The sequence below is a fragment of the Aythya marila genome (genome assembly GCF_965140915.1).
Source record: "Aythya marila genome assembly, chromosome: 1".
NCBI classification, from domain to species: domain Eukaryota; kingdom Metazoa; phylum Chordata; class Aves; order Anseriformes; family Anatidae; genus Aythya; species Aythya marila.
In genome coordinates this window covers 164,616,999-164,630,647 of record NC_139042.1, presented here as the reverse complement: position 1 = coordinate 164,630,647, position 13,649 = coordinate 164,616,999, and the positions used below count along the sequence as shown (strand labels likewise).

Genomic DNA, 13,649 nt, shown 5'->3' with positions numbered 1-13,649 from the left:
CGCGGTGCGCATGCGCGGCCGGCGGGCGGGTGGGCGGGGCGTAGAGGGGCATCCTCTCTCCTCATTGGGCGGAGGCGCGGTGAGTGGCAGCTGGGGCCGGCGGAGCGGGCACCGCCTCCATCTTGCCCCCTCCTCAGGGCGCGGCCGCCATGTCGCAGTGGGGGGCCTACTACCGCGCACAGCCGCACGGCGACGACGACGAGGAGCGGGAGGAAGGCGACGGCCATGAGGAGGGCCCGGAGCCGCCCGGTGAGGCTCCCCGCCGGCCGGGGTCTCGCTCTGCCCCCGGGGGGGCGGCGGGGAGCCCTTCTGCTACGCGTTTCCCTCCCCTTTTCCCGCAGGGGGCTCCGGGTTCTCGGGCCGGGACAGCCTCATCTTCCTGGTCGATGCCTCCCGGGCCATGTTCCAGCCCTGCCACGACCAGGAGGCCGCGACGCCCTTCGACATGACCATGCAGGTGAGGCCGGGCGGCTGCCCCGCGCTTGGAGGGCTCCGAGCGATATATGGCATAAAAAAAGATGTATTTCCTTCATATCCCTGTTAAAAGAGAATGGTAATGAAAAATAATAACGTTTTCCCCTCAAAAAACACAAAACATCCCGAAAAGCAACGCCTTGAACTCTTTCTCCTGGCAAAACGTAGCTTAAAGCATTCATTGTGGTTCTTCTGTCCTCCACAACTCATAGGAACTGCTAACCACCAAAGACAAAAAGCATTTCCACCAACACTGTGACAAATGTTCACGTTTTGACCCCTGTGCGTTCTTTCCAGTGCATCCGGAACGTGTACACCAGCAAAATTATTAGCAGCGACAGGGACCTGCTGAGCGTCGTGTTCTACGGCACCCAGACGAACAAGAACTCCGCCGACTTCAAGCACGTCTACGTGCTCCAGGATCTGGACAATCCAGGTAAAGGCAACAGAGAGATAAGAACGTTCATGTAGAGGGCAGAGATTAAAAAAAATAAATTTGTGTAGTACTGTCAGTAACTGGCCTCTCTGAACACAGAGCTGTCAGGTGAACAGAAAGGTTCTTGGTAGTGAGATGCGTTTCGGGAGGGTGGATTTAGAAATTTAGTGGAAGCTTAGAAACTTAACGGGAGCTTAGCCTTTTCTGTTATAGTTTGTTCAGATCTCCTTCCTGTGTCTTTTTTTTTTCTATTTTACTGTGGTCATTCGCTTGTCTCTGTTAAAGCTAAGAGGATCTCAAAAGAACTCCTGAGAGCCTGTCATGTGCTGGCCACACTTCAGAATAATATGTGGACATTATAAGGAGCTGCAAGTTACAGCTGGTGGAGAATATCACAGAATGGCTGAGGTTGGAAGGGACTTCTGGAGGTAATCTTGCCCAGCCTGCCTGCTCAGATAGGGTCAGCTAGAACAGGTTGTCCGATTTGTTACCTGCTTAGGGTGTGTTGTCTCTAATTTTCGTAGGAAGTTTTGCAGTTCTCAATTTTAGCGCTTCCGTTTTGTTCGGATTACCTTGCATGCACTTGTTAACAAGAGTGCCAGTTGTTGAATTGGAAAACCTAGAAGCAGTGCGATGAATGCATGCTTGGGGCTACAGGTTATCAGACAGCTGAGAGTGTTGTAGGGGAACTCTGTCTACTAGCTTTTAATAACTGTCATTATCTCCGGGGAGGTTTTATTTCATTTTCTTAACTGGGAGGTGCAGTTTAGTGCTTTTGCTGTCCTGCTTTAATAACGCATGGGTTTTCCTGTAAGAACTGTGCCTTGTCCTACTTTCAGAATTAATTGCAAGTGGGACCTGACAGGACTGCCCAAGGTTCTTCTCCTTTCTTTGGAAGAAAGTGCCTTACAATTCAAGCTCATCCTTTTTCCTCCTCCTTCCCTGCTTGCCCTTTTTGCCTTCGTTAGGGGCAGTAGCTTCATCATGCCGATAAAGAGTGCGGATGAAAGGTGGATGTTGCTAAAAAGGGAGAAAACCATACAACGTACTGCCACTGGAGAGCCACATGGAAAAGACATGCTATTATTAGTTATTATGTAGTTGTTATGAAAACTTATGGTATCAATTAAATGAAAGCTGAGGATGAAAATGGGGGAAAAAAAAGGATGTTTTCAGATGAGATTTCAAGAGTGCTATGGAATTTGAATGAAGGACAAAGGAAGAAGCTCTGCAGAATGCAGTAGGTAGAAAATGGAAGCTTGTCTCCCTTTGTAGAGTTGTGGGAGAAGACAGAGGAACTTCTTTTAGATGGCTGGAGAAAGGAGTCATACTTGGGCCGGAGTAATCCCCAGGTCTTTAAAAAGCCCATCGGTACCTGACTGGACTGGTGCTCTGCTCCATGTGGTGATCTGCGTGCTGAATCTCACCTCTAGGCTGATGCTATCGGGCATGTGGGGCAAAGCAGCAGGAGGCGTTCTTAACCTTCCCAAAGTGCTGTGGAGACAGGTTGCATTTCAGTCTCTTCTCCGTTCGCTGGTGGCATTGAAGTCTGCCGTTCCTCTGAAGTGGGTACAATTGGTGCATTTTCTGCTGAGAACTTGTCCTTTCAGTTCAGGGTGTGTAATGCTTTGATCGCTGCGTGTTTCCCCCAACAGAAGGTGCCCCACGTTGGTGCCAGGGCACTTTGCCTCCTCTTGCAGGTTCTTTCAGCTGATAACCAGCTTACATTATTGAAAAAGTTGGGCTATCTCAAACAGTTTTCTCAGGTAGGGGTTGGAAGGACATCACTACAGAGCTGTTGGGGGCGTTACTCACGTGTCAGCTGCAGGGAACCGTCAGCGCTTATTTGGAAGAGTTTGTGGTACTTGTTTCAGTATTTCTAATACATGCAAACACTCATTTCCCTTAGGGGCGAAGCGTGTCCTAGAGCTGGACCAGTACAGGGGAGAAGAAGGGCAGGCGCTTTTCCGCAAGACCTTCGGCCACAACGCTGACTACTCACTGGGCGAAGCGCTCTGGGCCTGCTCCAATCTGTTCAGCGATGTCCGAGTCCGGCTGAGCCACAAACGGATCATGCTTTTCACCAATGAGGATAACCCTCACGCCAACGACAGTGCCAAAGCCAAGCTGGCCAGGACCAGAGCTGGTGATCTGAGAGACACGGGTCAGTGTGCTCCCCTTCGGCGTAGGCCTGGAATTTGAGGCGATAAAAGTGACGTGATGGCTCCTTGCAGCAGATGTTAAATGCATTGCAGGTTCCTGATGGAAAAAGGAATCTTTCTGGTGCTTTCTAAATTAGAAAGTTTGATATCCAATCTAAATTAGAAAATCCATTATCCAACCTGGTATCCGACAACAAACACTGCTTCCTAGGGTCTCTCTATCTACCCTCATACCATAAATCAGAATTAGAGAGGGCCATGGAAATCAAACTATTTTACTTCATTGTTCTGCCTCTTTTTCCAGGAAGGGAACAATAACACTAGCGAGGGAGAAATGGCACTAAGCCAACACAAAAGGAAGATTAATGATTGCATTCTCAATTAGCAGAAAAACAACCTGGGCTCAGAGACTGGAGAGCAGGTGCTTCGTTAGTTCAACTATGCAGCTCAGATAAGCATTGTTTTTGGAGTTCAGCATACATGCTAGATCTAGAAGCTCTGAGGCAACCTTAATCCATCAGCTCTTATAACTGGGAAGGGGGAATTTCTGAACTGATTGCTTCCCTCTATGCCTGAAGGAAGATTAGGTTTTAAAGGAGCTTAGCAGAGCTGTTTCATGCACCATGTTGATGCAATTCTCAATTAAGGAAGGAACCTTTTGCGTGCGACCTTGCTTTGACTGAAGATGAAGAAGGTGTTTTGCCTTTCTCTCTAGCAACTTGCACCTCTGGTGCAGGTGGGGCAATTTGGATCTTTCTCTGTCAATGACAGAGAAATCTGAGAGTTGTAGAACACGCCAGTGTAAGAGCAAAGCAGTTTCAGTGATCCTCCTGTCTTTTACTTTCCTTCTAGGTATTATCCTGGACTTGCTGCACTTGAAGAAGCCAGGAGGGTTCGATATCTCTTTGTTCTACAGGGACATTATAAACGTAGCAGACGATGAGGACCTTGGGATCCAGCCTGATGAGTCAGGGAAATTGGAAGATCTCATGAAGAAAGTACGAGCAAAGGAGACAAGGAAAAGGGCTTTAGTCAGGTGTGTGTCTTGTTATGGTGTGTCATTCAGTGGAAGCAACTGGATTTTATTTTCAGACTGCATCTCACCTACCTCTTCTGGAAAGATTGGTCTCTAAAAGCATCGCTACTTTGATTCCTCAATCTTAATTCCTAAGCCTGAGATTGGTGTTTCTTCCTTGGCTTCCAAGGGTATTTGTCCTTGGTGGATAAGAGTGAAGAGTGAATCTAGGCCTCCTCTTTTCCACCAAGTGATGTCTCCTGTATTAAGGTTGGCCAGAAAGTATCATGCTGAAAAAATGACATCATTGCCTAAGCAAAATATCTACCCAAAAATCGTCAACTTGTGGTCTAAAATGTTCAGTTTATAGTGCAATCTGATAGAAATGAGGCTTTGCTTATCCGTGTTAACTTAGAAAAAATTAATCTCAATGTGACTGATAAGTATTTTGGTCAGTAATTAAATAGTTACGTGTGGCCAGTGTGTCTAGGCACTTGGTATGGATTCACACAGCCTTGATATTCCTGATCTACTGAAAGGTTAGAGATGCTTACAGAGAGATTAAAGGGAACTTGACAAAGCAGATGGGAAGTATTTTTGGAGCCACCTCCTTCATAACAGTTGATTTTATTGAGTGAATTGATGGCAGAATGATGTGGGGTGGGTGCACAGTAAGTGAATGAACTCTACAGCCTCATGTTTTTTTTAAATATATTAAAAAAAAAATCCCCACTTGAGCTGTTGTTACCAGCATTCTTGCTCCTGCATGCAACTTTGTTTTTCTTTTCTGGGAATGTGACTCAAGTTTTCTAATATCCAAAAAGGAAGAATCCTGTACCAATGATATTTTTGAGAGGAGAGCAAGTAATGTTCACAGTAATTCACTGTCCTGCGCTCAGAACTTTAAGATTACCTTCAATTTTAAACTTTTCCTTCTGAGTTTTTCTCTTAGCTTTATATATATTTTAAATCATGGTATTGGTTGTCTTGATGGATTTCTTTGGGGGAGTTTTGCTTTCTGCTTGAACGGTTGTGTGAATTCAGAGGTCATATTGCATTAAGCGCAAGTGAATTTGCCCAGCCATGAACTTGTCCTGTGCTCTACCTGAGGGTAGCTGCCCTTCCGAGTGATAAAAGGTGGAAGAAATTTGGTAGTTGAACTGTGTTTAAATAATTTTTATGACCAGAAGTGACAGCGTTGCAAGAATGTTTTTACGCAAGTGAAATTAGGGAGAAAGTAATAATATGCTTCCAGTTACATATGTGATTTAGGGTGGGGAGAGGAGGTCAGGGAAAATTATCTGGGAAATTACTGGTGTTTGTTTATTTGTTTGTTTTAAAAATTGATGGTTCAGAAGTCTCAAGCCTGTATCTGCTTTTCTACACAGGTTAAATCTCTATTTGAACAAAGATCTGTCTCTTTCTGTTGGTGTTTACAATCTTATTCAAAAAGCTTACAAGCCATATCCAGTGAAGCTGTATCGGGAAACTAACGAACCCGTTAAAACAAAAACGAGGGTGTTTAATGGAAAAACAGGCAGCTTGCTTCTGCCTAGTGATACAAAAAGGGCTCAGGTAATGTATTACGTGTCTGCTTCTTCCTGTCACTGTGATTGCTGGATGGAGAGGTGGGGGAAAATGTTAAGCCTTTGCTGCTTTTGTTTTGTATTTCACTTTCAAGATGAGATGCAGAAATATTTACATCTGTATGCCCCTGGGGATGGTGCGGTCACTTTGTAAGTTATGCAGAGAGAGAGTGGGCTGTTTCTCTGGCACGACTCTCGAGGGAGAGCGTAGCTGCTGCTAGCAGTGCGCCCGGGAACACAGCTCATTTCCTTCTGTAAGGCAGAGCTGGGTTGGCAGCATCTGACCTTGCATGGCCTTGTGCTGTCACTGCTGGTGATAGCGTTTGATTCATTAGGAACTTATTTTGACTACTTCATTAAACATATGAGTGTGGATCACAGAGGGTTTTTAGAACTCTTCTCCAAAGAAAAAAAAAAAAAGCATATTAGCTTAGTTTATTTATCTATTTATTAATTTGTTCTTTGCTTTGTCTTCCTGCTTGATAGCTTGGCTGATGTGGACTGAATGATTGTCACGTTCTGCTCAGGCACAGCCTTACTTCAAAGTGGGGTAGCCAGTTGCTAGGGGAATTGTCACAAGTGCACTTTGTGTTTGCTTCCATTCCAAAAGCTCATGAAGTTGTTTAATTATTAGTTTTATTTATATTGGACACAAATGTCTTGAAATAAAATACAGAAGATAAGCAAAAAGCCAAGCATCAAGCCTTTACATGTCTACCTTCTGCAGGTGCGCTACAATGCATTTTAATTTTCGTGGAATATGAATGATGCTTCAAAAACGTTGGTTCTGCCAGGGGTAGCTGACGTGCATCTGCTGAAGCAAGTTTAGAGCCAAGGGATCTGAGAGGATCTCTGGAAGTGTCTGGTCCATCCCAGAACAAAACTTGGGAAACTGCATCAGGTCATTCTGGGCTTGTTTGGGCCTGCTCTGAGTAACTGCAGGGCTGAGATGTGACAGCCTTTCTGGTCCAGGTTTTAACCAGTGGCTTGGGAAAGTGCGTTTTGCTAATGACAAGTCTGAATTTCCATTGGGACAATGGTTGTGGACTGTGACATGCCATTTCAGCGTGCACTAATCAGGAGAATTTGCTCTGTATTGTCTAAAACCCCCTTTTCAGTAGTGGAAGACAGCAATTGCATCTTCTTCTTCACCTCTCTCCTTCAAGTTTTCTTCTGCTGTCATCATTTCTACATGTTCTTCTGTGGCTCTCTCTAATTTAGGTGTATGGAAACCGCCAGATTGTGCTGGAGAAAGAGGAAACAGAAGAACTAAAACGATTCGGTTCTCCAGGCTTGTTTCTCATTGGCTTCAAACCACTTTCAATGCTAAAACAGCACCACCATATCAAGCCTGCCCAGTTCATCTATCCTGAGGAGTCCCTAATAAGTGGTAAGCAAGGAAGGCAAGAGAAGATCCATCACCTTGCATTAGGGTAATCAGCTGATTCATAGCCTGTTTGGGTGGTGATCACTGAGTGTGAAATCTTCATCGAACTTAAATTGTTAATGTTGAACCATATAGAAATAACAGTTACTGCCTCTCTCAGTTGCAGTTAATTTTCTTCTTCAGTAGCAGAAGAGCTGATTGGGCTTTGTGTTTCATTCATGCAAAGCAGCTGATTATACTAAGCACATATAGCCCCAAAATACTTGGTTTTATCATTCATGGAAGTGAAGGATTCTAGGACATGACAAGAAGGCAAATGTGGTAAAAAAGCAAAACAAAAAAAGTGAAGATAACTGCAGTTTTCAAGTCCATATCAGCTACAAGTGTAAACACAAGACTTGGGAAGTGTGGTTGAATTAACGCGTTATTGGCTTGGGAAGAGAGGAGAGGATGCCTAAGATTGTGTTTTCTCCTTTATTTATCTATCTTTGGAAGTTAATTCATCTAGAAATACAAAATTAATCCATCCCAAGCTGCATTTGTAAAGGAAAAGGTCCAGCTCCTCCATGTGCCAGTGGGTAATGAGTGCTGAGTTACAACCTTGCATTGTCTGACTGAGGAAGAACCTTTATGGTAGCTTCTCCAGCTTAGCAGTTTCCCGAATGAAACACATTACTTGTATGCCAGTTTTTTTGTAACCACTCTTATCTGGTGAAATACGAAGCAAACATACCTGGTTAGGTCTCGAGGGGGAATATTGCAGTGTGAATTCTTAATTTGTTACTTCTGCAAAACGTCCTATGATGTGCTGCTGTTCCTATATCCCACCTGACCAGAGGTAGGCTTTGTAGACATCTTCCAGTTTTCAACCTTACTTCATTTCTCGGGTGTTAGTGTTTTCAGTTCTTTGCTCAGAACTCTCTCAGCTCTGCTCATGAGGGACAATATGAAGGTCATTTTAGAGGTTTCTCCTTTCCAAAAGTTGCTTTTTACCTCTGGAAATACTGCAGGTGTTTTAAAGAAGTCACAGATGATCAATCTGTAATATCTAGGGTTACGTTCCTGAACAAAGGAGCAAATCTGTCAATCTGACCTATGCAGTCTTTGCTTTCCAGGGAGTACAACTCTGTTTAATGCCTTATTGATAAAGTGCTTGGAGAGAGAGGTGATGGCGCTGTGCAGGTACACCATCCGCCAGAACACTCCCCCTCGCTTTGTGGCCCTGCTTCCCCAGGAGGAAGAGCTGGATGAACAGAAAGTGCAGATATCTCCTCCAGGTACGGGAAGAGATGCTTTCTTTCCCTATTCTGTGGGATGGACTCAGTACAATAGCTTCCTGCGTTGTGTGAAAATATTCTGACATCATTTTTCTTCAGTTTTGTCATTGTAAGCATCTGATGGTGCATCTGATTTTAAAGCTTAAGTCGCACCTCTGCTTGCTCGGGTGTAACATGGCTACAGTATTTTCCCTGCCTCCTACCCCTTTTTAGCAGATTTAAGTAACTGAGCTAAAAGATAAAAGCCCTTTTGTCTGTTTGTTAGCTAGATGAACATGTCTTTCCCTGAATTTTATTGCATCCTTGGTTATGTTGTAAAATGTTAATATATTTCACATATAGAACCTTGCACCTTATCAGCTGAGTGGGGAATGATTAGGGACCGCAGGCAGATTCTTGCTCTTTTGCATTTTCTCTCTTCTTTAACTGGAAAATCCTCTACTGGCAGAATGTAAAGCAGGGGAATAACGTTGCTTGTGTACGATGTAAAGCGTTTCAGAAATAACATCTAGTCATTAACCAAATTTGCAAGCAAGCCTTTTTCAAGCTCATATTTAGTGAAAGATGGGGAAGGTGGACAAGTTACTGTGATCTTCCACTTAAAAAAACAGGTCACGAGTTTTTCAGCTTTTAGCTATCCATTTAGTGAGATTCTTTCTCAAAAAGCCAATAGTGGTGATAGGTATTTACATTGAGATTGGGATTGATTGTCATATTAGGTATGAAGAATTGCTGCTACTTAAAACAAAATAGCTAGCAAGTCTGGGGAGTCATCAGACCTACCTATTTACTACCTTGGTCTTTCCCATAAAGCATGTTTTTGAGGACGTTGTTCTGCGTAATTGTTCTCTCACTGTCCTTGTTCTGTGTAGGTTTCCACGTCATTTTCCTACCGTATGCAGATGATAAGAGGAATGTTGATTATACAGAAAAGGTGCCAGCCAGTCAAGAACAGGTGAACAAAATGAAGGAAATCATTCAAAAACTCCGGTTCAAATACAGGTACGTGCAGATAAATAGTGTGTGGGGTGCATGTAGGGAAGAACGCACAACGCTATCGCTTGCTCTGTTGTACGTATTTTTCAGCTGCAGTTTCCACACGATGAGATTTTGGTGCATGTGTTCACTAAATAGATATAATTGGGATGTTTCTTCACACCTACTAATTAAATCATAGAATCGCCAAGGTTAAAAGGGACCTCTGAAGATCATCGACTCCAACCCCCCCCTGCTTAGCAGGATCACCTAGAGCACATTGCGCAGGATGGCATCCAGGCGGGTTTTGAGTATCTCCAGAGAAGGAGACTCCACAACCTCTCTGGGCAGCCTGTTCCAGCGCTTTCTGGCATTCTTTAACAGGTCTACAGTAAATGTTTTAGAAAGACGTAGTTACAAATACATTGGCTCTAAAACATTCAACAGCTTAGCAGTGCAAACTCAGTGGTCAAGCCAGGCACCTTAAAAGTTGTGGTTACAGTAGTTGGGCAAGACTTTGAACTGCTCTCTAGGTACGACCTGGATTTTGTTCCACAGTATGGCCAAGCATCATTGTGCAAATGTTGCTGTTACATGTCACGGGGATATGTCAGCTATAGGTGTAGGTAACTTAGCAAGCCTTGCTAGCTCCATTTCATAACGCAGTGTCTTGCATATGTAGATTACATCGAAGTTTTTACTTAGAAGGTTCCAAATGTACCTCAGGGTTTGGGAGCACCTTGCTTCCTAAACGTAAAATGTTTGCTTGTGTACATCAAAAAAAGTGAGATGATGACTTGCCTAAACAAATTGCTTCCCTTTGCAAAAGCCTTGTACAAACTTTATTCTTAATCGTTCTGAAATGCCCAGGCATTATGTGCTGCATGTAGTATGTTTGGGAATTCTTTATAGTATTGCTCTGGTTCTCTGGGCTGTTGTAATTGGTTGCAGAGGTTCCACATTTTGTTCTGGTTGTGCCAATCTATCACAAATCAGATCTGGATGAGCTTATGTCAGAGAATAGGCCGTTTTCATCATAGCTAGGACAAAATTCATGAAGTGCTCTTAGGGGACAATTTTTTATTTGTAGAAAGTAGCATAGGTGGAGTCGATGCAAGATGCTTCTGCCTGTTCCTCTCACACAGCTTTTAACATTGTGGATACGTGACAGGGATGGTCATTCAGCAGATAAATTGAAGAGGAAGAACAGTTTTTCCAGTGAGATGGATTGATGTGCAGGAAGGAGGGAGGTTTTACTTTGAAATAGGTTGGTTGGAGATCTTACATGTCTTATCTGGCTTCTCAGCAGCATGAACTGAAATTTTGGGGGATTCTTGACAGGACCGACAGCTTTGAGAACCCGGTTTTGCAGCAGCACTTCAGGAATCTGGAGGCTTTGGCGTTGGATATGGTGGAACCAGAACAAGCTGAGGATTTGACAAGTGAGAATTACTGATGGATGTGATGGGCAGTCGGATAAAGGGCTCTTGATGTCGTCTCTTTGAAGTCAGAGATCTGGTGCTACAAAACCAAAAGTCTTCTAGAAGAATGTTTTAGTCATGTGCTGTTCCAAGATGTAGAGTTTTGGACGTGTCTTCAAGAATTCTTCTTTAAAAATTCTTTCTGTCTTCAAGAATCTAATTAATATCTTGGCCTGATAAATTGGCAGCATTTCTTACCAAATTATTCTGCTAGGAGGCAGTGATGCCACCTTGTGGCTGTGACGATTTATATATAAGAATATCTCAAAGGGTAGAAACCTACTTTTGAAGGGGATGTTTTTTTTGTTAGTTTCTTTTGTTGTTTTAAATTATGTTGTACGCTAGGAATAGTGTTAGAGCAGCTATTTGTTTCTTCTGAAGTGATACCTAGCAAATAATCTAGGTCCCTGTGCTAGGTACTGTACAAATATATGACAGAAACAACCTGTTCTGCAACCAACTGCTTGTAACCTTAGGTAGTAAACTGCTGTAATTGTCCAAGGTTAGACCTAGGTAAAGGTGCCACCAGCTAGGAGATCTGTATCACTTGTACCATGTAAGTTTTGTTCTGTGCATATATTTACTGGTCAGGGACGTGTGTGACACTATTGCACATATATAATACAAATCTTTGATATTAGCAAGCGCTGTGAATTTCCCACTTGTGATTTTCATAACATAGCTCTTCGCATGCTTGCGAGAGGCTTGCATGCTAGTTTTTACAGAAGCAAGATGGTGTCCTGTGATGTGCTTGTTTAGCCTCCTGTATTTGCTCTGTTTTTAAGAGGACAAATCTTTCTCCTTTCTAGTGCCAAAGTCTGAAGAGATGAGCCGCAGGCTGGGCAACCTGGTGGAGGAGTTCAAGCAGCTGGTTTATCCTCCTGACTACAACCCTGATGGGAAGGCTGCAAAGCGGAAACAAGGCAAGTAATGACAGTGCAGACACACAGCATGGTGTCTGTTTTCTTTTCTTTAGTTGAGGCTTCTGTGTTTTCAGTGATTCTTAGCACAGGATACTTTGGTATCCAGCTAGATAGCTGCTGTAATGAGAAACTGCATAGTGAAAACCAAGTGGTGTAAGAAGGAATGTGGGTAAATTGTTATAATATATCCATATTTTTTTATAACTTTGAGTTTTACAACAGAGAAGTAAAATTGTTAATGCTTTTAGTCTGTGTTTTGGGTGAGGAAACAGACTTTTACTCATGGAAGAGTTTTGCAAGCCCAAGATGGGCGTCTTTAGGACTTCGTGTCTAAGTAATGCCCAAGTACATACATAGGATGGGAACCTGTGAAACTCTGCATAAAAAAGGAGTGCCAGCTGAATTCCCTGTGTGAACACAAAGTTTTGTTCTTGAGTTTGAGATCCTATCAATGAAATGCTGCATCGTTTATGTAGTGAGTGGCACCTTTAGAAAGAAATGTAGAATGAGTGTGTAGATAGCCATTGAAGTGTCATGCTAATGGCCACTAACTGTGGTGTGTCTAAAAAATGCTGATGTCTTTCTATTTAATTTTCTTTTTTAATCTTGGCGGTATAAAATTTGTCTTTCTAGCCTATGATGATCAAGCTGACAAGAGGCCCAAGATAGAAGTCTCGGAAGATTCGCTGAGGAGTTATGTGCAGGCTGGCACTCTAGGCAAGCTCACTGTACCTGCTCTGAAGGACGCCTGCAGGTTTTATGGGCTGAGGAGTGGGGGGAAGAAGCAGGAGCTCATAGATGCGTTAACTGAATATTTTAACAAGCACTAAGCAGGAACAGAAAGCCCTGGTTGACTTCCATCTGCTTAAAGATGTGACTGTCTTAAGTGTATGCTGAGTCTATTTAGTCCTGCTCTGGAAGAGAAGGCAACTGTTGCTGAATCCAGCAGTGGAGAAACTTCTAGTCGTTACAAAAAATCTCTGCAAACTCAGATTCTGTTCACAGTAGCCAAAGGAAGAATTAAATTTCCTGCTAATTCAGGTTGCCCACTGAAAGCAAACACAGTTGTGCCTTCCTGGTTTCTTAATAAAAGTTATTTTGGACTTCTTTGTAACACCAGCTGTACCATCTTTTCATCAAAAAGACAGCAAAATGCACTTCAGTGTGAGTAAGAAAGCAGAATGATCCGTGTTAGTGGCACCACATGCATTCATCTGCCTGTGTGCTAACACAGGATGTAGATGTAGTGGGTTACTCTGCTACTCTCCAAAACTGCCAGCGTTAGTACCAGTAATCAAAATTGGGTTCTTTTCTACCATCGGCATTATAAAGATTACCAGCAGATCACAAAGGAGAAAATCATTGCTGGTGATCAGTGCCCAGTCGTTGGGGCAAAATGCCAACGCTTGGTAAAGCTGCTCAGCCAGGTTTTCCATTTTTAAATGGCAATTGCAAAAACAGGTTTTAAAAAAGGAAAGAAAAAGTCGTGTTCCCTGGAGGGCTGCAAGCATTGATGACAATTAAATTACTAAGATGGCACAGAGCTTTTCCACCTCTGTAGTGAGTATGAGTCAGAGTATCGAACAGGCTTCGGTGCTAAAATCCGTGCTTTAAAAATAGCTCGCTGTGGCGGGTAGCCCTTGTTTGTTACTTCCACTATTTTTTTAATTATACTCCTGGAGGCTGCATCTGGGGATGTGTAAATTTTGGTTTTCAGACTCACCCCAGGATGTCCCACCTGTCTTGCAGTGCAAGGTGAGTTAAATTTTCATTGCTGTAGGGAACAACGCTAATTGTTCCTAAACTGTAACTTGATGCAAACATGGAATACGTGAGATGCTCATTTTGGTCTGTGTTGTTTTTTTTTTTGTTGTTTTTTTTTTTGCGTTCAGCCAAGATTCTTGTGTGGCACGCTCAGTTAGGCAACATGCTG

The 13,649-nt window shown here is 43.2% G+C and overlaps 1 protein-coding gene across 2 annotated transcripts; it reads left to right on the top strand.

Moving 5' to 3' along the window:
• The first annotated feature begins 113 nt into the window (after positions 1-113).
• Positions 114-13,578, top strand: XRCC6 (X-ray repair cross complementing 6). 2 transcript variants are annotated; one of them, XM_082751850.1, is made up of 12 exons: positions 114-249; positions 342-457; positions 772-910; positions 2,820-3,074; positions 3,925-4,108; positions 5,476-5,662; positions 6,895-7,063; positions 8,176-8,337; positions 9,210-9,339; positions 10,654-10,754; positions 11,603-11,716; positions 12,350-13,577. In XM_082751850.1, the coding sequence occupies exons 1-12, from the start codon at positions 150-152 to the stop codon at positions 12,544-12,546; spliced, it is 1,854 nt and encodes a 617-aa protein (XP_082607976.1). In that variant the 5' UTR covers positions 114-149; the 3' UTR covers positions 12,547-13,577. The 2 variants fall into 2 exon arrangements, with proteins under 2 accessions (XP_082607976.1, XP_082607977.1); XM_082751851.1 differs by lacking the exon at positions 8,176-8,337 and having other exon boundaries at positions 12,350-13,578.
• Positions 13,579-13,649: the final 71 nt, after the last annotated feature.

Bases quoted from the DNA above. Each gene is read 5' to 3' on its own strand.
- XRCC6 (XM_082751850.1), top strand. From the start codon at position 150: ATGTCGCAGTGGGGGGCCTACTACCGCGCACAGCCGCACGGCGACGAC. The intron at 7,064-8,175 runs GTAAGCAAGGAA...TTTGCTTTCCAG, and splicing joins TGAGGAGTCCCTAATAAGTG to GGAGTACAACTCTGTTTAAT. The intron at 8,338-9,209 runs GTACGGGAAGAG...TGTTCTGTGTAG, and splicing joins AGTGCAGATATCTCCTCCAG to GTTTCCACGTCATTTTCCTA.